General features: G+C 37.5%; 2 protein-coding genes across 7 annotated transcripts in view; one reads left to right on the top strand and one right to left on the bottom strand.

Moving 5' to 3' along the window:
• BLZF1 (basic leucine zipper nuclear factor 1) overlaps positions 1–8,831 on the top strand; it is a 42,477-nt gene extending 33,646 nt beyond the window's left edge. The window contains exon 7 of the mRNA XM_003355067.4: positions 7,487–8,831. Coding sequence (XP_003355115.1) covers positions 7,487–7,672 — 186 coding nt within the window. The 3' untranslated portion in view covers positions 7,673–8,831. The remainder of the gene's footprint in view (positions 1–7,486) is intronic.
• CCDC181 (coiled-coil domain containing 181) overlaps positions 12,221–23,847 on the bottom strand; it is a 32,916-nt gene continuing 21,289 nt past the window's right edge. For 4 of the 6 annotated variants that reach the window (XM_013996780.2, XM_013996781.2, XM_005663096.3 and 1 more), the window contains 2 exons: positions 14,252–14,406; positions 12,374–12,564 (listed from right to left, as the gene is read on the bottom strand). In XM_013996780.2, coding sequence (XP_013852234.1) covers positions 12,402–12,564; positions 14,252–14,406 — 318 coding nt within the window. In that variant the 3' untranslated portion in view covers positions 12,374–12,401. 6 annotated transcript variants of the gene reach the window in all.

The raw sequence follows: 23,847 nt of genomic DNA, 5'->3' as shown, positions 1-23,847 counted from the left end.
CATTAAATAGTGTCCTTGTCTTTCCTTATGGCCTTCATTTAAAGTCTATTTTGTCTGATATGAGTATTGCAACTCCTGCTTTTCTGTCTGGTCCATTGGCATGAAGCATTTTTTTCCCATCCCCTCACTTTCAATCTATAAGTGTCCTTTGCCCTAAGGTGAGTCTCTTGTAAGCAGCAGGTTGAAGGTTTTGCTTTTTTATCCATTCTGCCACTCTGTGTCTTTTGATCGGAGCATTCAGTCCATTGACATTTAAGGTGATTATTGATAGATGTTTATTTATTGCCATTTTAAACCTTGTTTTCCAGTTGATTCATTGTTTTTCTTTTCTTCCTTTCTTTTTTCAGTTGGATGATTTCTGTTTATTTTATGCTTGAATACTTTTCTTTTCAGTTTTTGTGAATGTAATGTTCAGTTTTGATTTGTGGTTGCCCTGTTTTTTAAGTATGTTAACCCCTTCCTATATCTGCTGGCTTTAGCCTGATAATCATATAGGCTCAAACACATCCTTAAAAAGATAAAAGAATCAAATTTTTCTTACTTCCCTTGCCCACATTGTATGATTTTGCTGTCTTGTTTCTGTTTTGTGTTTTGTTTTGTTTTGTTTTTAACATCTTCATGTTTAGATCTGTATGCTGGCTTATTTAAGTGGCTGCTTTCCAATTGTGGTTTCCTCCATCCTAATTCTTCTTTTTCTCTTTTTTCTCTCTTTTTTTCAATTTAGAGAAGCCCTTTCAGTATTTCTTTTAGAATGGCTTTCGTATTGCTGTACACTTTTAGCTTTTGTTTGTTGGGGAAATTCTTTATTTCCCCTTCTATTTTAAATTATATTCTTGCTGGATAGAGTATTCTAGGGTGCAAATTTTTTTCCTTTCAGCGTTTTAAATACATCTTCCCATTCCCTCCTGGCCTGTAGTGTTTCTGTAGAGAAATCAGCTGATAGCCTTATTGGGGTTCCCTTATAATTAACACTTTTTCTCTTGCTGCCTTTAGAATCCTCTCTTTAACTTTTGCCATTTTTATTATGTCTTGGTGTGGGCCTGTTTGGGGCCCTCTGTGCTTCCTATGTCTTGATAGCAGTATCCTTTAGATTTGGAAAGTTTTCAGCCATAATTTCTTCAAATATATTTTCAATCCCTTTATCTTTTTCTACTCCTTCTGGAATTCCTATTATGTATGGATTGGCCCACTTTATATTATCCCATAGGTCTATTACATTGCTTTCATGTTTTTTCATTTGGTTTTCTTTCTGCTGTCCTGTTTGGGTGATTTCCATTATTCTGTCTTCCACATCACTAATTTCGTTCCTTTGCATTATTCATTCTGGTCTTTATTGCCTTCAACTCAGTTTCTATCTCTGCAAATGATTTTTCTAGTTTTTCTTTGCTCCTCCTTATATTTTCTAGTTCCTTTCTGAGGGAATCTGCATTACTGTTCATATCCTCTCTCAATTCCTTCAGTATTTTCACTATTTTCCTTTTGAACTCAAGGTCTGTCAGACTGCAGAGGTCTGTTTCATTGTTGACTGCTTTAGGTGAGTTCTCCTGTTGTTTTAACTGGGAATGGTTTCTGAGCTTCTTCATCTTGCTTGTGTTTTTCTTTTTCTGTGAAATTGGGGAAGCCAAACTGTAGTCTTGTAAGTCTATTTCTACGCAAGAATACCCATTTTTATTGGGTTTTTTTTTTTTTTTTTTAGTGTGGGAGTTTGACTCTTTGCTGTCTCTTTGGTGTGAGCAGTCTGTTATTCCCAGGAAGCTCAGTGTGTTTTCAGAAATAAGGGGGCAATGGGTAGGGTCAGCATTCAGTGCCTGGTCATTGGCTCCCAACAGAAGCACAGACCTGCAGGAAGCTGGCACAGGTTACTCCTATTTTCAGGGCCCTGGGAAGTGGTAATGGGCTATAGAAGGATCAGCAAGGTGACCAGAGAATTTGCCTGTAGCTGTGTTTGATTGCAGTGCCCTCCTCTGAGGTGACTGGAACTGTAGGTGGTGCCTGTTCAGGGACCCCTAGTGGGAAATGGCCATGACCGTCTCTTGTTTCAATGATAACTGTGGTGGTATGCCTCCACCACCTGTAGACTCTGCATGAGGTGATCCATTTTACTTAGCCCACATAGGAGGTGCTGCACAGGCTGGTCCTAGTTGCAGGATCCTGGGAAGTGACAGAGATCTGGCATATGCGTACTGCCCCGAACATTCAGCAGTGGCAACAGCAGGGTCAGTGTGTTCCCAAGGGTGCAAGAGCAACCAATAGTTGATTCGGTCACAGTGCCTTCCTCTGTGATGCCCTTGAGGTGAATGGGGCTGCAAGTGGTGCCTGTTCACCGACCTCTAGTGGTGTCTGGCTACTGCCACCTCTAGAGCCAGAGATAACTGCGGTGGTTTGCCCCCACCACCTGTAAATCATGCAAGAAGCCCCTGGTCCTGCTTAGCCCCCCACAGGATGCACTGAACAAGGTGCTCTTAGTTGCAGGTTCCTAGGCAGGGACAGTGATCAAGTGTCTGGGCCCCTCCCAGAACATTTGGCACTGGCAGCTGCAGTGCAGGTGTGCTCCCAGGGGAGCGAGAGCAACATCATGTGGTGTTCCATTGTAGTGTCCTTCTCTTTGATACCCTCTGAAGTGGTTGGGGCTGCAGGTGATTTTTGTTCAAATATCCCCAGTTGTGGTAGGCCACGCCCACTTCTGGAGTCAGTGATAATTGTGGTGGTTTGCTCCCACCACCTGCAGGTCCAGTCCACCATGGGCTAGCAAGCAGCTTCCCACTGCTGGAGACACCAGGACTATGGTGGGCTAGCAAGTGACCTCTGGTCTCAAGAGACTGCGCCTGAGATGCACAGTCTAGGGCCCACAGGGGTGGGGCAGCCCAGAGCACTGTGGAGTGGTGCACAGCTTTCCGTGGGGACAGGGGCTTCTTGTAGCGCACTGTGGGAGTGCCGCGCCAGGGATGTTCTGCCAGCCAGCAGGCAAGTGCATGCTGGGGTGCAAGGAGTTTTCTATGGCGGCTCACCCCTTCTCCTCTACCCTCCCCAACAATGGTGCCTTATCTCTCCTGTGGGTCCAGACCTTCTCCCAGGTTCCCTCTGCCCTGGCTTTCCACTCCCCAGCCCTTAGTGTACTGCTTCCCCTGCCTACGGCACACTGCTCCCTATTCCCTTAGCCTGTCTCCATACCGCCAACCCCACCGCACTCCTGCTGACTGACCTCCAGAGTCTGTCTCAGCGCCCGGCCCCCACCCAAGCATCTCAGTCTTTGGTGTCTGCCAGTGATTCAGATGATCTGTGCTTCTCTCACTCTGCGTTTCAGTTCTCAGACCTGCTGCTGCGCTTTCCTTGGCACCTTGGAGTTCCCTCTAACTCGGTGGATCTTCTGTCAGTTAGGTGGCTTCCCAGGGTGTGGGTTCCCTTTGTCCTTCACAGCTCCTTCTCAGGAATGCTTCTCCCATCCTGATTCCTTTTCTCTTTCTTTTTTTTTTCTTTTGTTCTACCCAGTTATATCAAGAGTTTTGTGCCCTTTCTGGAGGTTTAAGATCTTCTGCCAGCATTCAGTTGATGTCCTGTGTGAGTCGTTTTACATGTAGATGTGTTTTTTTGATGTTTGTGGGAGAGTGTGAGCGTGTCCTCTTACTCTTCCACCATCTTGTCTCCCACCAGAACTTTTCCACTTTTAAAGCCCTCAACTCAACATCTGTGATCTGTGATCTCAACTTCTTTTCTTTCCAGTTCTTGCTCTTTCATTCTCATTACCCCTTTTTCTTGATCACATCATAATTTTTATTCCCTTGGCCCCTACATTTTTTTCTTCATTTCATCAGCTTACTCCCCTGGCTTCTTTTCCTGCCATAGCTTGCCTAGACTACAAAGAAGTGCCTTTCTCTCATGCTTCTCTCAAGTAGCCTGCAAACCCCATTCCTGTATCAGTTCAGCTGCTTGCTTTGTTTCTATATCCATCCAACTGTTACCTCAGATTCAACAAATTACTTTAGTTCCTAATTCACAGAAGAAAAGGAGGGCAGGAGGCAGAAGACTTCCTGGAAGGTTGCACTTGATATCTAGAAGCCTAGAAATTTGACAGCCAGCCTTACATCTATTTCTCTCACTGGGAACGGTGTCCCTCCTCTTCTCTGAAGCACAGCGTTTTCCCGCAGAGTCATCAAGCTGCCCACCAACAGTTACTTCTTCTGTTTGCTCTTTCTTTTTGGTTTAAGAACATGCCCAAGTATCTTCTATCTAAATAAGAAAAATGTTCCCTTTCTCTTAAGTTCTCTGTATGTGGCCTCAACGCCTTCCTTTCACAGCCAAGAATCTTGAACAGGTTATCTATGTTTATTTCTACTTACATACCATCCATTCTTCCACTCTTGCCATTGCTTATCTCAATAGACTTCCAGCTCCAGTGTGCTCAAAAAGTACTCTTAAAAAGGCCATGAATGTTTTAAATATTTTGCCGGTGTTTTACTTCATCTAGCACATCTTTCTTGATACTCCATTGACTTATGTGACATTACTCTTTCCTGAACCTCATGCTCTCTCTCTAAACTCTTCATAGACTTTTTGCCTCCTTTAAATGTCAATGCTCCATAGGAATCTGTTCCCATGCTTTTTAAACTCCCTCAGTTTCTGAAATACTGTATTTCTCCCAGCACTTCATTACTTCTGTGACGATCTTTCTCAGTATTTGGGTGTAAAGGGGCATCCTCTTCCTGTGCCCACTCTTGAGCCTTTCCTTGCTTAAAAGATTTTCTGTATTCTCTAGAGACTATCCTAATCCCGCAGTCTTGTGCTTGTGACTTCAACTGAGACATTTTTTTCTGAATTAAGAGACATATCAAGTTGGACATTTCCATATGGTTATCCCATAGACAGCTAAAAATAAAATGACCTCTTTTCTCCTTACTTTTGCATTTATATATCCACCTTGCAAAAAAAAAAAAAAAAAAAAAAAAAAAGCAAAACTAACCTGCTTCTCCTGTATTCTCTATCCTAGTGAACTATGCCCATAGCAGTTTCCAAAATAGTATAATAATTTCTCAATAAATAGCAGCTATCATTTTTATTATTTCCTCCATCCCCGTAATCCTGCTGCCTTTATGAATCCTATCAGTTACTTCTAACTTATCCCCTCTCCCAAGGTCAAACACCTGATATCCAAGCTAGAGTTTAGCAATAGCCTCCTCACCAATATCCCTGCCTTGCTTTTTACCTGCTTCCGGGCCATCCTCTAATGCCAGAATTATTTCCAAAATGCCAATCCCATCATTTTGATACTCCTGTTCAAAGGGTTCCCAGTCTTCCTCATTATTGAATCTGAATTATTTCATATTGTATAGAAAGGCTTTCATAATCTGTATTCCAACTCTCCTTCTCTAGGATCATTTTCCAGATGTCTGCACCCCCTGCACTTTACATTCCAGCAGTGTTAACCACTTTCATTACACAGATGGGCCACTGTATCTCATCTCTCTTTCCTTCTGCACAGGCTCCCAACATCTCTCTTCTTGCCCAGCCTCTACACTGCCTTTAAGAATGAACCTCCCCTGAAGCCTACCGGCAAACCTGTGTGTTCCTTCCTTTAGGCTTCCATTACCTTTTGTACATATTTATATATATAGTATAGCTCTTTATCATGTTAAATTGCAAATTTTGATTCTCTCTCTCCCAGACTATAAGCTCCTTAAGGGTGCTTCTATGTCCTATGTTTCCTCAAGGTCCAGCATAACCCTTTGTACACAGTAGGTCCTGGGCAATTTACTGATGAATCAGTCCCTGATACTAAACTCATCATCTTTATCCAAAATCCTGTTTTCCTTTTGTATTTTTTTGGTTGGGAAATTGTGTTGCTGCCTACTTGGATGCTACTCAGTAGCATTTGATAGAATTAATAACTACTCTTGATATCTTGAAACACTCTTCCCTTGGCTTACTTAACCTTTTTTCTCTTTTCTCTAAACCATTCTGTTTAACTTCATGATGGTGGGTAGCCTCAGGGCTTGGTCCAGATGCCTTTCTTCTCCCAATCCTTTACCTACTGTATTATCTCACTGAACAAAACTGACAGTCCTTCTTCCTTAGTGTCTCTTGATCCTTTCCACCACATTGCCTGGAGGTGATCATTTCTTAGCTAGATTATCTGCAGTAAACTCCTTTTCTCTCTTCTTCTTGCGTCTGCTTTTATACCAGCTATGTAGAGAGTGTTCTCTCTGAAATCACTCTGCTCAGAATCCTTTCTATCACTTTTAGGCTAAAATCTAGGAACCTTCTATCCATACCAGTATCTTATTGTCCTTTAACTGTACTCCTTTGGCATTTTGTTTCGCTCTCTAAAGACACGTAATATAATAGCTCATATAAAGTATCGGGGTACTTTTCTTATTTTCCCTTCCAAATTTATAAACAGCTTTAGGATAAGCCCCTTATCTCTGTCCAATAGCACCTGACCAAGTTCCACAAAAATAGAAGGATCTCAAAAACTAAATTGAAAAAGCAGTAATCCAGCAGAAAAACAGAGGTACTGAAATGGACTGGTTGTTCTTAAATGATGCCAGGACATTTAAATTGGCTATAGCTCTTTGTGGAACTTGGAAGAAGGAAAAAAAACAAAACAAAACAAAAAACAAAAAAACCTGCTGGACAAGAGAGCTGGGGAAATAGGCATCTTGAGCCATTTCTGGAAGCTTTTTTGAATAAGCCTGAAGTAGAGAAAGCTCTTTCCCCTACTGCTTTTCTCAATTCCATTCCCGTTCCAATGCCCACCTCCTCTGCTCCGTAACCCATGGTCATCACATGATGGTGGGGGGAATATGAACATGAGATACAGGAGCTATGAGCCGGATATGTTATCCTTGCCCTTAACTAGAGAGTTTTTGAACTCAAGAGTTCCTCCTGTTATGGGTCTCAGTAAAGAAAAAAGAATAGGAAAAATCAGAGAAGTAGAATTGAGAGAATGTAGTGTACCTAATCTGAGAAGCAAAAACATGATTGTTAGCATAAAATATTGCATATATATTAGAAAAGGAGAAATGAAAAGCCATTGATTTTACAAGTAAATGATCAAAAACTTTGAAGTAACATTTCAATAGAAGATTGAAGGCAGAATCCCAATTCTAGGCAGCTTAGTGAAGGACTGAGGGAGGAAGGTAGTGGGTGCTTTTTGGTTAAGGATAAAAATCGACATCACTTAGTGTAGAACTGATGTAACCTTCTTTACTTCTGTTTTCATAAACTCATCATTATCCAGAAGAGAATATTAATTTCATTGTTTTTAAAAATACGAGCCTAGGTAATATAACTATATACATCATTGTTAAATTTAGAGCTTTTTGAGAAAAGGCATAAGTTATCTAATCAGGCAGATTTATCATTCAGATGTTGATTTTTATGGTAGTTACATATTAACAAAATTGACCTTATTGGTACTTATATATCTGTAAAACCAAGGGCTTTTATTGTCTCTACTGCAGTGTCTGATATTGACTCTCACTTTCCTTAGGTTCTACGCATTTTGGATCCAATTACCTGTACAGAAAACTCACCTGGTAATCCATTTTCTGAGTCTTCACCAACTACCTTACTTGCTACAAAGAAAAATATTGGCCGATTTCATCCCTATACAAGATATGAAAATGTAACTTTCAATTGCTGCAATCATTGCCAAGGAGAACTTATTGCCCTTTAACAGTCAGTATGTTGGAGGCACATTGTAGGCACTTGCTTATTACCCAAGAGTCATTATTACTTGGGACCTGGGGTTCTTTTAATGCTAGAAGTATTATCACTTTCTATTTAAATATATCCCCAAAGATGTTTCATATACTGGACTCCAGATTACCCTTTCTTAATAAATCTCTCAGGGTAAGAAAATAATGAAACTGTGTAGATATATTTAAGTAGACAGTACTTTCCAGGCATTACGGGATGGTTTTTCCAGAGGACTGAAAGGGAAAGATTCTATACCTATCTTTTAGGCCCTAATTTATTATTTATCTTGCTATATGTTTTACATGCACAGATTTAATTTTTGTACTCTAAAGTGAGGATTGGCAGCCTACAGCCTTGGGTCATATGCAGCCACACCCATTCATTTACTGTTGGCTGTGGTTGGTTTTTTTGTGCCACAACAGCAGAATTGAGTAGATAACAGGGTTTGTGTGGCTAGGAAAGCCTCTAATACTTATTATCTTGCACTTTGCAGAAAAATAGCTGATAGTTGGGGAGGGAATAGGAGTCCTTTCCCTTTTTGGTGATTTGTTGAGGACTACAGAAGAGCCTGTTGGAAATACTATGGGTGAAGGGACTATCTTAAAAATAAATGCTGTTATGTTAGGAAAACTGAAAATACTTTACAGCCACATTAAGAAATGCTTGAGCAAAACACATTCTCGTTTTGGATTTGTGCAAGGAATTACATATTTTGAATGGACACAACCTGATATATAGGAAAAACATTCTAACGAGCTCATTTTGGCAACTGCAACACAATGGGAATATCCAGTTTGATACTTATCAAGTACAGTGGAAAAAGTAGGATCTTTCTAGAACATTGTACAAACTCAAAAATGCAATTCACCAACTTTATTATGTAATATATATTATTATTCATTTATGATGGGCCATCATAAAACATCCTTTAATAGGCCTTTAAAAATGTCCATAAAATGTTTATACCAAATTATGCTAATTAGTTGTAGAAGTGCCCATTGGTAAAGAAATCCTCAAAAGATTAATCTGGTCAGATAACAACATATTTCCATGTCAACTTAATGATTCTTTTTGTCTGATTCATCTGAGTTACGGTTTCAAGTGGCAATAAATTTCTCTACCTTCTTTAGTTTGAATATTGATTTTTTCTCTCAAAAATGATGTGCTTCAAGTTAAGTCTTCATCTAGCTTATTCCATTTACAACTGCTTTCCTGTAGGTTAGTATAAAACTTAGAAGAACATAGAGGAAACACAGTGGATTTGGCAATGACACTAAAGGTGTAGGCAACAACAACAAAAATAGGTAAATTCAACTTCATCAATATTAAAACCTTTAGGAGTTCCCATCATGGCTCAGTGGTTAACGAACCTGACTAGTATCTCATGAGGACGCAGGTTTGATCCCTACCTGGCCTTGCTCAGTGGGTTGGGGATCTAGCTGTAGCTGGGGTGGCCAGCAGCTGTAGCTCCAACTGGACCCCTATCCTGGGAACCTCCACATGCTGTGGGTGCGACCCTAAAAAGACAAAAAAAACAAAAAAATTGAAACTTTTAAAACCTTCTGCACAGCAAAAGAAACAATCAACAGAATGAAAAGGCATCCTACAAAATGGAGGAAAATATTTGAAAAGCATGTATTTATTAAGTCTGGAGTCCAGAATAAGTAAAGGGCTATAACTCAACCACCAAAAAAAGAAAATCCAATTAAAAAATGGGCAACGGAATAGACGTTTTTTTCATTTCTCAAGAAAAGACATACAAATGGCTAATAAGCACATCAAAAGATGCTCAACATCACTAATCATTAGGGGACTGCAAACTGTTATCAATTTCACATCCATTAGGATGGCTATTACCAAGAAAGCAAAATAACAAGTGCTGGCAAAGATGTGGAGAAATTAGAACCCCTGGGCATTGCTAGTGGGAATGTAAAATTGTGCAGCCATTATTGAGGACAATATGGAAGTTCCTCAAGAAATTAAACATATACACTATATGATCCAGCAGTTCCAATTCTAAGTAGGTACCCAAAAATTTAAGGGACTCAAAATGAGATCTGTATACCAATGTTCATAACAGCATTATTCACAATAGCCAAAAGGTAGAAGTAACTTACATGTCCTTTGATGGATGGATGAATAGATAAAATATGGTATATACATGTAATGGAATATTATTCAGCCTTAAGGAGTAGTAAAATTCTGACAATGCTTCAGCAGAGAAACTTTAAAATACTACACAGAGACAAATCAGACACTAAGGGACAGATAGTATGATTTCACTTATGAGATACCTGAGATAATCAAATTCATGGAGACAGAAAGTAAAATAGTGTTTACCCAGAGTTAAGGGAAGGCAGAATGGAGAGTTTCTATCAGGTACAGAGTTTCAGTTTGGGATGATGAAAAATTCTGGAGATAGACTGTACAACATATGAATGCACTTAATGACACTGAATTATACATTTTTAATGGTCAAAATGATAAATCTTATATTTTACCACGAATTTTTAAAAAACTGAAAATGTATATATACTCTTGCAGCCACAAACAACTAGTGGCCCACTTCTGCATCTGTTGGTTTAAGAGTGTCAATAATAAAGATAATAATCAAGTGAGGTTAAAAAAAAGAGATGCTTCATATCAACAACCTAACATTACACCTTAAAGAACTAGAAAGTAAGCAAACAACCCAAAGCTAACAGAAGGAAGATAATAAATTAGACTAGAGGTAAAATGGAAAGTAGAAAAACAAGGGAGGAGTTCCCATTGCGGCTCAGAGGTAAAAAACAACTGGTATCGGTGAGGATTTGGGTTCAATCCCTGGCCTTGCACATTGGGTTACGGATCTGGCATTGCTGTGAGCTGTGGTGTAAGTTGCAGATGCGGCTAGGATCTGGCATTGTGGCTGTGGCATAGGCCAGCAGCTATAGCTCTGATTCAACCTCTAGCCTAGGAACTTCCATGTGCCACAAGTGCAGCCCCAAAAAGCAAAAAAAAAAAAAAGTAGAAAAACAATAGAAAATCAAGGAAATCAAAAGCCAGTTCTTTGAAAAGATTCAGAAAACTAACAAACCTATAGCCAGACTGACTAAGAAAAAAATGAAGATGCAGGGAGTTCCCATTTTGGCTCAATGTGTTAAGAAGCCACTAGTATCCACAAGGATGTGGGTTGGATCCCTGGCCTCGCTCATGGGTTAAGGATCTGGCATTGCTGCAGCTGCAGTGTAAGTTTTCTTCTGAGCTACGGCTTGAATTCAATCCCTGGCCCAGGAACTTCCATATGCTATGGGTGCAGTCATAAAAACAAATTCAGCAAAGTTGCAGAGCACAACATCAATGCACAAAAACCATCTATGTTTCTGTTTTGAGTATACAATCCACAAAGGAAATTAAGAAAAATCCATTTGCAATAGAATCCAAAAGAGTAAATATCTATGAATAAATTTAACCAAGAAGGGTGAAAGAATTGTACACTGAAAATTATATTTATGGATTAGAAGATAATAGTAAGATGGCAATACTACCAAAGCAATCTACAGATTCACTGAAATTCCTATGAAAATCCAAAACAGCCTTTTTTGCAAATATGTGGAATATTTAAATGTCAAATTGGTTCTTATCATTAAGAATAAACTTCAAATAACACAAGACTAGTTATAATGAAATGTTACATTGCTTGTTATATGCTCAAAGTGCTATAAGAAGTTGAGACATGGAATAAATAGTTCTCTGTGTTTTCTAATTTAGGGTCAAGTGATTAAGGTACAAATACCCAGTTGGTAAGAACCTTGTCTTTTGAAGCTTTAACAAAACTCCTACAGTGATTCTCCACTTCCCGTCACACTTGTTTATTTGCCTTTAATATTCTTAGACTCCTTAAATATTCTTACACATATCAGGGATACTATTCCCCTACACATTGGATTCCTGGATAGTCTTAAATATTCACAAATGTCTACCAAGGTATGTGAGTTTTATAATAAAACTAAGAAAAAGGATTTTGCAATCATAGAAGTGAGTGGGTGAGCAAACTACTCACCCCTATACTTTAGTTTTCTCATCTGCAGACAAGACTAATAACGGTTGTTTTAAGGATTAGATTGAATTATTTATATAGAGCATTTATAATACCAGGCACATTATAAATTCTCAATAAGAGCTGTATAATTTTGTAACATACCCCAAACAGGATACATAATTTTTACTATCTTTTTTTTTTTTTTTTTTTTTTAAGAAAAAGTAGGCCTACCCTATTGCTTAGCTTGCCACAGCTATTCAAATTCAAAATTGACACAGTAGAGCTTTGTATAATGCCTTGAAACAGGCATGTTTTAAGAGCCGGTTTCCTCCTACCATGTGAAATGTTCTATTACAATGTTTTAAAAAATAGTAGGAACTAAGACATCTGTCCCTTTTTTGTGTTCATTTCAGCTAGAAATGTTAACTTAGAAGTAAAGGAATGTAGAGTTCATTTGTTCAGTTTTTGCATGGATTAAGGTAGAATAACACATTCACTACAACACTGTGAGAGAAGTTTATTTTTCTCTAGTGTTGAAAAAAAAAAAAAGATAAATTCACCATCAATATTACCAAAAGATAACTAGCATTTCCATAATTTAGAATATGATCAAAGCACAAGGCCCTAAAAAATATCCAAAACTTTGAGGACAGCAGCTTCCAAATGAAGTATTTAATAGATACCTTCAGTTGTAATGATCAGTAAAACGAAAAGATTTGGCTTCTGACATAGTATACAGGTGATGCTGTAACTGTTTAGAACGCTTTGCTTCTAGTCGGAGCTGTCTAGTTCTTTCTTTTACAGCTTGTTGCTCTGCTAGTTTTTCTATGCGTTTCCTTCTTAGCCATCTGTAGAAAGGGACATGATCAGATCTGGTGAGTATGCACCTGAACACACTCTTCATGCTATAGTTATTACTACAGACAATTAAAAGTTAATCAGATTTTTTAAATTGAAATGCTCTGGTCACAACACAAATTAGTATTAACTAAAAAAGTTCAGGCCTATACCAAAGGCACACACACAAGAAAGCATAGTCACATTTAGAATCAAATGTTTGAAATTAAGTTTGTCTTATAATGAAACTGCCAACTAAAAAAAAACTTTTTAAGTAATAAACACTATTTTACATGCGACATAGAGCCTATCTTTTCTAAAAAGATATAATTTTCTAAGCAAATAAGTATTTGACAGATTCCAAATAAGACTTATTTTTTGCAACTAGCTATATTCTAAAACATTACTTAACCAGCATGCAGAAATGTTGCCTTGCTCTTCTTGGTAGAGAAATTATAGAACTCTTGCCTTTCAGTGCATAAAATACTTCTTCCTTAAAATGGAAAAATAAGCCTAAGCATTAAAAAACATCAAAAAAGGTGAAGGAAGAGTCCACATTCTAAAGCTTGCTTAGGTAAAATAACATTAAAAATAATTGTATATTCACATCTCTAGTATGAAAGTGCATATGTGATGGATATGTATATATATATAGTTTTTTTCCCAGAAATAAATCTAAATAAGTAACTATTAGAATAAAAGAGACTTAAGAAACCTCATAATCCAGTGTTGTGTGGTTTTGAACTGGATATTAGTTTAAGCAAATTAACTGTAGTCATTTAGAGATCAACTGGGGAAAAATGGTTGTAGGTTAGACATTAGATGAGATCATCAATGAAAAATAAACAAATTGTAGAATAGTATATACAGTATGATCTCAATTTATATTTGAAAATTGTAAATATATGTACAGAGAAATATTTAGAAGTGCTTAGGTGCTAACAATAGTGATTTCTGGGTGATGAAATGTGACTTTCTTCCCCTCCATTTCCATAATGCACATTTACTGCATCTATTATAATAAAGGCATATATAAAATTTTTAAGAAAGGAAAGGAAGAGGCAAAGAAATTAAGAAAGATAGCAAAAAAAGATAGAAAAGAAATGAATTTCAAACAAGCAAACTCAATATGCACTCCCTCTCCCAAGGCTTGCTAGCGAAATTCTGAAGCCAAATCTGTTTCCTCACAGTAACCCAGGTAATGCAGACTCTTACCCAGGCAACTGAAAAGAAATCAAGTCTGCCTTAAAATACTAAAAAACGTGTCCAAAACTCCTTTCCATTTGGTCTATCCAGCTATTCTTCCTCAGCCTGACTGCTTTTCTTTACAGAAAAAATATTTTATTGGTAAATGTAACTCTTTTATTAAGTTGCTTTTTTTTTTTTTTTTGAAGACTGTGTAGGAGAACCTGTAACCAGTATTTGGCCCATTTCTCTAAGAAATGAACAAATCAGTCAATCAAAGGTTATCACACTGGTGCCATAAGAAACAATTTAAGTATTGAAAAATACCTTGAAAGAATGGTGTAGATATTATGCAAATATGGAGTTAAGGAATGTTCTCACATATTAAAACTGTGGCTTTAAAACTGAATAGGTACATAATGTAAGAGATCAATCTGTTTTAAGTTTTATTGAGTATATAACTTTCTAAAATGACCATAAGGAAGGAGGGAAAATGCACTTCCTTTGACCTACTGTTTAAAGGCTCTTTCACGGCCTTCTGTTCCTTTAAGGAAAAATAAGCACTCCTCTTGCTTTCGTAGTTCTTCAGTCTTTCTTTCTTTCAACTGTTCTTCATGCTTTTTTTTAAGCCATAATTGAAAAGCTAGTTGTGGATCTCTGTCTTCCTGCTGTTTAAAAAAACAAACTTTGCTTAATTTAAAGAAACCAAAATTACTTTTTGAGGCCTTGCCTATAAGACCCTATAAGAATACATGACCCACTCACCAATTTTTCATAACAATGCCACCCTCATTACCTACACTCCTAGCATACAAATCAAATATATGACCTTTGAATCAGCAATATGATTACCCTTCTGTCAGAAAATTCAACATTGAACACACTGCCTTCTGGCTTTTTACAAAAGTCTTACTGAAATAATAAATGAAGAAGGTCTAAATGCAATAATTTGAAAACTTTTCTAAGTTTAACCCTTTGACAAGTAAAATAATTTTGCACAATGGCACAAACATATAAAACAGGCTTGAAGAATGGCTGGGGATAGGCAGTATGAGTGAATTGACATCTTGGTATCAATTCTGGAGGGAAGCTCCATGGAATTCAGTTTGAAAACCAAAGACCCAACATTCGTATTATTTAAACTTTATTTTATTTTATTTTATTATTTTATTGTATTTTATTTTTTGTCTTTTTGCCTTTTCTAGGGCTGCTCCTGTGGCATATGGAGGTTCCCAGGCTAGGGGTCCAATCGGAGCTGTAGCTGCTGGCCTACGCCACAGCCACAGCAACTCAGGATCCGAGCTGTGTCTGCAACCTGCACCACAGCTCACAGCAATGCAGGATCCTTAATCCACTGAGCAAGGCCAGGGATCGAACCTGCAACCTCACGGTTCCTAGTCGGATTCGTTAACCACTGAGCCATGATGGAAACTCCTCAAACTTTCTTTTAAATTCTACTTCTGTTTTTAAGTTTTAAGAATATCTAGCCGCCAAGCCCATCTCCAAAACCTGCAATTATTATTATGGAGGATAGCAATAAGGATTTTCAAACACAATTTTCTCACAGGATAACAGATATAAGGATTTTGTCATAATTACAGGCTAGTAGGAGTAGCTTCTGTATGATTTTTCAAACTTCATGATGGATACTATCTTTAGGGAATTTTCAAAGTTGAAAGAGTTCTTATTTTGGAACGTAATGGAAGCCAAGGGACAGAACTGGGGCTCTTTACCTCAGGAAAAGCATGACTCATTATATGGATGCTTGATTAGAACACAGAAGGAAAATATGCACTCATCTAACACTTTATCACCAAATATGAGCTCTGTGATAGAGAAGACCACCTCATACACCTTGCATTTTCCTTTATCTGTAACCCACATTGCCAAGTATGCGCCAGTCTAATTTATATAATTTATATAACTCAGGATCTTTGATGGATGATGCAGAACACTTTGTGAGGGAGTTTCCATCATGACGCAGCAGAAACGAATCTGACTAGTATCCACGAAGATGTAGGTTCGATCCCTGGTCTGGCTCAGTGGGTTAAGGATCCAGCATTGCCATGAGCTGTGGTGTAGGTCCCAGATGCAGCTCAGATCTGCCGTTGCTGTGGCTGTGGTGTAGGCAGACCCTACCCTGTGTGCTGCAGACCCCTAGCCTGGGAACCTCCATATGCCACAGGTATGGCCCCAAAAAGACCAAAAAAAAAAAAAAAGATGTCCTATAGATCTACAGGATAATTTGGGAATGTCTGGAGGTGACTAAAAAAGTGTTCAATCTGAAATTACAGATTAAAAGATTTAAGAATTAAAGATGAATTGTATTGACGGTTATCACCATTTATTCATTTAACAGATATTTACAAAGTATCTACATGCACATAGCTACTGAGATGCAGCTATAATTTAAAAAAAAAAGGTTCCCTTTCTCATATATTCTATAACTGCACTGCACAATGCAGCAGCTGTCAGACACATGTAGCTACTCAAATTAAAAATTCAGTACCTCAGCCACGTTACCTACATTTCAGGTACGTAATAGCCACATTGTGGCTAGTGGCTACTTTATTGAGCAGTGCAAATATAGAATATTATCATCATCACAAAAGTTGTATTTGGGCAGTGTTGCTCAAGACAAGGGGATGAAAATATATGATTGACTGACTGAATGATATGTCAGATACAAAAGAAAAGTATGGTGGGAGTTCCCATTGTGGCACAGTGGTTAAAGAATCCAACTAGGAACTGTGAGGTTGCAGGTTCAATCCCTGGCCTTGCTCAGTGGGTTAAGGATCCAGCGTTGCCGTGAGCTGTGGCGCAGGTCACAGACGTGGCTCAGATCCTGCATTGCTATGGCTCTGGCATAGGCTGGTGGCTACAGCTCCAATTCGACTCCTAGCCTGGGACTTTCCATATGCCGCAGGAAGCGGGCCTAGAAAAGGCAAAAAGACAAAAAAAAAAAGAAAAAGAAAAAGAAAAAAAAGAAAAGTATGGTAAAGATAGAGAGTAATAATGGAAGAGAAAACAACAGTACTTAAACAGAAAGTGAGGGAGCTAGTTATGGCATATCTGAAGAATAAGTATTTCAAACAATGGTAATAGGGCAAAGGATCTCTCCAAGAAGGGATTATACTTGCCATGTCGGTAAATAGCAAAAATCAGTTGCAAGAATAAAACTGGAAAATTTACAAATATATGGAGATTAATATACTCCTGAACAATCAATGAGTCAAAGGAAAACTCAAATGGGAAGTCAAAAAATATCTCAAGAAATGAAAATGGAAATACAACACTTATGGGATGCAACAAAGTAGTTCTAAGAGGGCAGTCCATAGTGATAAATGGAAAAAAGTGAGATCAAAAAAGCAATCTAAATTACACCTCAAAGAACCTGAAAAAAGAGAAACTGAGCCAAAAGTTAGTAGAAGGAAGGAAATAGCAAAGATCAGAGTGTAAATAAATAAAACAGTAACTAAAAAGACAATAGAAAAGATCAAAGAAACTAAAAGCTGATTTCTTCAGAAGATAAACATTTAACTAAACTCACCCAAAAAAAAGTATTCAATAAATAAAATTACAAATTATAAAAAATAAAAGTCACAATAAAATTATAAAAGAAAGGACTCAATAAAATTATAAATGAAAGAGGAGACATTTCTACTAATATCACAGAAATACAGAGACTACTATGAACAACTATAAACCAATGAACTAGATAACCTGGAAGAAATAAACATACAACCAACCATAACTGAATCAGGAAGAAATAGAAAATATGAATATACTGATTACTAGTAATGAAATTGAACCAGTAATCAAAACCTCCCAACAAACAAAAGTCCAAGACCAGATGGCCTCTAAAAAATATAAAGAAGAATTAATACACACTTCTCAAACTCTTCCAATAAACAGAAGAGGAGGAAACACTTCCAACCCATTTTATGAGGCCAGTATTACTGTGATACCAAAGTCAAACAAGGACACCACAAGAAAACAAAATTAGAGGCCAATATCTGTGATGAACACAGATGCAAAAAAAACTCAACAAAATATTAGAAAAGCTAATTCAGCAACAGATTAAAAAGTAAAAAGGATCAGGGAGTTCCCTCATGGCCTAGCACTTAAGTATTTGGCATTGTAACTTCTGTAGCTTGGGTTTGATCCCAGGCCTGGGGACCTCCAAAAAAAGGGGGGATGGGGAATCATGGGTGCAGCCAAAAAAAAAAAAGGGAGGGGGAATCATCCACCATGATCAAGTGAGATTTTCCAGAGATATAAGGATAGTTCAAGATCTATAAATCAATGTCATACACATTAACAAAATGAAAGATAAAAATCATGAGATCACCCTAACAGATGCAGAAAAAGCATTTGACAAAATACATCTTTTCATGATAAAAACTCTCAAGTAATTGGTTATAGAGAGAATCTACCTCAACATAATAAAGGCTATATATGACAAGTCCTCAGCTAATATACTCAACAGTGAGAAGCTTTCAGCTTTTCCTCTAATATCAGGAACAAGACAAGGATACGGAGTTCCCGTTGTGGCACAGTGGTTAACGAATCCATCTAGGAACCACGAGGTTGCGGGTTCGATCCCTGCCCTTGCTCAGTGGGTTAACGATCCGGCATTGCCGTGAGCTGTGGTGTAGGTTGCAGACACGGCTCAGATCCCACGTTGCTGTGGCTCTGGTGTAGGCCATTGGCTACAGCTCTGATTCCACCCCTAGACTGGGAATCTCCATATGCCGCGGGAGCGGCCCAAGAAATAGCAAAAAAAAAAAAAAAGACAAGGATACCCATTCTCACCACTTTTATTCAACACATATTGGAAGCCCTAGCTGAAGCAGTCAGACGAGAAAAATAAATAACAGGCATTCAAATAAGAAAGGAAGAAGAAATTGCTCTATTTGCATATTACATGATATAATTATATATAGAAACCCTAAAGACTTCACACAAAAAAATTTTAGAATAAACCAATTCAGGAAAGTTAAAGGATACACAATCAACATATATAAATAAATTGTGTTTTCATACACTAACAACAAACTATCTGAAAGAGAATAAAATAATCCTTTTAAAATAGCATCAAGAAGAATAAAATATGTACATAGGAAAAAAGTTAACCAAGGAGGTGAAAGATCTCTATGCTGGAAACTTAAAAACGCTGATGAAAGAAGCTGAAAAAGATACAAATGAATATTCCATACTTATGGATTGGAAAAATTAATACTGTTAAAATGTCCATACTACCTATAAATTGTCCATATGATATAAAAATTCATTACAAGCCCTATAAAAATTTCAATGGAATTTTTCACAAAAAGTATTAAAATTTGTACAAGACCCAATCTGTACAAATAAGCAATGTAATATTGAGAAAGAAGAACTGGCTGGGGGCATCACATTTACTGATTTTAAAATATATCACAACACTTAAGTAAGTAATCAAAACAACATAGTTCTGGCATAAATAAGAGATGCACAGATCAATGGAACAAAAGAGAGAGCCAAGAAATCAACCCATGCATTATCTGCCTATTCATTTTCAACAAAGGGACCAAAAACAACGAGGAAAGGAAAACTCTTCAATATATGGAATTGGGAAAACCGAAGTGCTACATACAAAAAAATGAAACTGAACCCCTACCTTATAATATACATGAAAATCAATTCAAAATGGATTAAAAACTTGTGCACAAGATCTGAAACAGTACAACTTCTAGAAGGAAACATCTGCAGGGAGCCGAGAAGATGCAGGCACTCAAAAAAAGGACCTTGCCTGATGGCAGAAAAACCTGAAGGCAGGTTCCTAACCAAGAAAGGGAGCTCACCTGAATGGTACAAGCCGAAGGTGGGCTTCTGGTCAAGAGAAAAGCCTGCCTGCATGGTACAAGCCGAGGGCAGGCCTCAGGTTACACAGCTCTCATTTTGATGTTGATGGGGAAGAATTGGGACTTCCCTGGGAAAACAATTTCCATGTTTGCACTGGAGAACCTGGATTGTTTCTCGGGTGACCTAGTCTTTCCTGCTGTTTTATTTGTTATTCAGTTTTCCTCAGTCTTTCCTGATTATTTACTTATTACTTCTTATTTTCCATTCTTATTTTCCTGTGGTGATTTGTGATTTAACAAAGTTACAACAATAATATAATAAGAATTTCATCCTGAAAGACGTTCCCCTATTTTAATCCAACTTAGTTAAAATATAGTGTTTATCTATTAACTAGTTATATAGTAAACTTTAGAGTTAGGATTTTAATGAGGTCCTTAGAAGTTAGCCATATATTATCCAAAAAACCTAGCTGTGAGTTTTGTCCTTGATTTTAAAAGCTTTTTAGTGATAGCTAGTTTAATTAAGTTGGTTTATATTTACTTACACTGTCTCCCTGCCATAATGCTTTGAAGAAAAGCACCAGTCTACAAAGTTTGTGAATGCCAAATTCTTGTGTTTTATGGCCTCTTCAAAGTACTCACTAAGTTTAGTTAAGATAGAGATCTTAAAACAGGATGCATAGTTGCTATACCATGTAATAGTTAACCAATTTACTTTTAACACTGTAATGTAATCTGTAGTAAAAAACTGTCTATATAATCAACCACTGTTGCCAATAAAGTTTGAGCAGTCCAGCGCCGTAAAAGAAGGGACAAAGAGGCTATCTCCGTAATTGTACATTCGCCGAGGCTGCATCCCTCTCCTATCAGGAAAAACTGTACACTCCCTGGCCGCTGGAGCTGGCCTCCGGCAACAAACATCAAACATAAGCTTCTTGGCACTGTTCTTAAAAATGATTTTGGGGATCTGACAAAAAAAAAAGGCAACATAAGCAAAAATTTTTAAATGGGACTACTTTTAAAATTGTAAATTCAAACACGTGTGATCAGCAAAGGAATCCTTCAACAAGATGAAAGGACAACTTATTGACAGAGAGGAAATATTTTCAAACTGCATGTCCACTAAGGGGTTACTATCCAAAATATACAAGGAATTCATGTAATTCAATAGCAAAAAAAAAAAAAAAAAAAAAAAAAGGCAAAGGATCTAAATAGACTTTTTTCCAAAGAAGACATGCATGGTCAACAGGTACATGAAAAGGTGCTTACCATCACTAGTCATCAAGAAGATGCAATTCAGGAGTTCCCATAATGGCTCAGTGGTTAACGAATCCAATCAGGAACCATGAGGTTGCGGGTTCGATCCCTGGCCTTGCTCAGTGGGTTAAGGATCTGATGTTGCCATGAACTGTGGTGTAGGTTGCAGATGTGGCTCAGATCCCACACTTCTGTGGCTCTGGCATAGGCCAGCAGCTACAGCTCTGATTCGACCCCTATCCTGGGAACCTCCATATGCTGCAGGTGCAACCCTTAAAATGACCAAAAAAAATAAAAAAAAAGAAAGAAAGAAAATGCAATTCAAAACCACCATGAAATAGCACCTCACACCTGTTAGGATGGCTATTATCAAAAATATATAACAAATGCTGGAAATGATGCGGAGAAAACAGAACTTTTGTGCATGGTTGATGAGGATGTAATCTGTTATAGCCATCATGGTAAACAGTGTGGAGGTTCCTCGATAAATTAGAAATAGAACTATTATATAACCCAGCAATCCTACTTCCGGGTATATATCCAAAGGAAACTAAACCATCGCCTTGAAGAGATATCTGCACTCCCAGGTTCACTGCATCATTATTCACAATAGCCAAAGTATGAAAATAACCTAAGTGTCAATGCCTATGAATGAATGGGTCAAGAAATGTCCCTCTTGCAGTTCCTGTTGTGGCTCTGCAGGTTAAGGTCCCAACATTCCTTCTATGAGGATGTGGGCTCAATCCCTGGCCCAGTTCAGTGGGTTAAGGATCTGGCATTGCCACAAATAGGTCATAAATGCAGCTTGGATCTGGTGTTGCCATGGCTGTGGTGTAGGCCACAGCTGCAGCTCTGATTCAACCCCTGGCCCAGGAACTTCTATATAGCACAGGTGTGGCCATAAAAAGAAAAAAAAGAAGAAGAAGTAATGCCCCTCTCTCTGTTCTCTGTCTCTGTTTCTCTCTCTCTCTCTCACTCACACACCCACATACACAGGAATATCATTCAGCCTTTAAAAAAAGTAAATTCTACCATTTGCTGTAACAAGGATGAACCTGGACCTGGAGAGCATTATTATAAGTGAATTATGCCAGGAAGAGACAAATACTATATACATTTATATGTGGAATCTTAAAAAAAAAAAGTCTAGTTCATAGAGATGTAGAGAATAGTAGCGATTATGAGGGGCTTGGAAGGTGGAATAAATAGAGAAAGGTTGGTAAAAAAAAGTGTTGAAAGGAAAAGAAAACTGTCAGCCCCAAATTCCATACCCAATTTTTAAGAAATTCAAAAACAACATATTTCTGATACAATTTAGAATATACATATTATAATTCCCTAGAGCAATGATTTATTTTTTTTTTTTTTTTTTTTTTTTTTTTTTTTTTTTTGTCTTTTTGCTATTTCTTGGGCCGCTCTCGCGGCATATGGAGGTTCCCAGGCTAGGGGTCAAATCGGAGCTGTAGCCACCGGCCTACGCCAGAGCCACAGCAACGCGGGATCCGAGCCGCGTCTGCAACCTACACCACAGCTCACGGCACCGCCGGATCCTTAACCCACTGAGCAAGGGCAGGGACCGAACCCGCAACCTCATGGTTCCTAGTCGGATTCGTTAACCACTGCGCCACGACGGGAACTCCCCTAGAGCAATGATTTAAAAAATAGTTCAAAGGGGTAAATCTAAAAGCCATTAAGAAAATAAAATTGAACATTTTTAAAATACTTGATTAATCTATAAAAGGCAGAAAAAAATGAATAATGGAGCTAAAAACAAATGGCACAAATAGAAAGCAAATATCAAGACAGTAAACTTAAACCTACCCTATCAATAATTATAACTAAATATAAATAAATTCCAATTAAAAGTAGTACATTTCTGGATTAGAAGATCCAAATATATGCTGTTTGCACAAGTAACCCTTCAAATATAAAGACAGATAAATTGAAAGTAAAATATGAAACAGGATATAACATGCAAATGTTAACCATAAGAAGGCCACTGTAGCTTCATTAATGTCATACAAAGTACACTTCAAGATAAGAGAGAAATTTCATAATGTGAAAACGTCACTCCTTAGGGAGACATACACTCATGAATGTATACACAAAACACTTTAAAATACATGAAGCAAAACTGAATGGAACTAAAAGGGAAATAGACAAGTATGCAAGGATAGTTTAATACAACTTTTTCAGTAATTCATAGAACAAACAGGGAAAACAGTAAGGATATGGAAGATTTAAACATTCATAATCAACTTGATCCCACTGACATTAGTACAACACCACATCCAAATTTAGAATACATGATGTATGCAAGTGTCCATGAAGAGTTCACCTAGACCGATGATATGCAAACACATGTTGGCATGTGTGTGTGTGTGTGTGTGTGTGTGTGTGTGTGTGTGTGTGTATATATAGCACAGACATATCATTTATATATATCGCTGACCAACAGAAGCAAAGCTCTTAACAGAGGTGGAAAGACACATTTAGCTATTTTTCCTAACTTAAATGACGATAAAAATTCCATTACCTAAAAGCTTTTTTTAATTCAATGTAAAATCGGTCATTCCACAATCTATATTTTGTAAAGATATTTTCTGGAAACTATGACTCACATGATACACAATGTCTCACAGAAACAACCAGTAAAACACACATTATAACAATGTATTAATAAATCAAATTAATCAACTGCCAAATTCTACTGTAGCTTAGCTTCAGGAGAGACAAAGTTCACAAAAAGTGCTTCAAAATATTATTCTTTACGATATAATTTCTCACTAAAATTAACTTTTGAGACAGACTTAAAATATAGTAAAAATAAAATAAAATAAAATAAAAATTCCAAAGGAAAATGTGTACCCATGTCGTCCTCTAACAAAAATAATTAATAAATTACATTCAACATGGCTCATGTTTTTAGAGAAATACAATTCAAAGTTTTATTATCCTCAAATAGAATACAGTAAGTCTAAGGTGTACTTTATTTTTACAAATACCCAA

The sequence above is a fragment of the Sus scrofa genome, chromosome 4, assembly GCF_000003025.6.
Source record: "Sus scrofa isolate TJ Tabasco breed Duroc chromosome 4, Sscrofa11.1, whole genome shotgun sequence".
Classification (NCBI taxonomy): Eukaryota; Metazoa; Chordata; class Mammalia; order Artiodactyla; family Suidae; genus Sus; species Sus scrofa.
The sequence above is the reverse complement of the archived record's forward strand: the minus strand, read 5'-3'. Positions and strand labels throughout refer to the sequence as shown.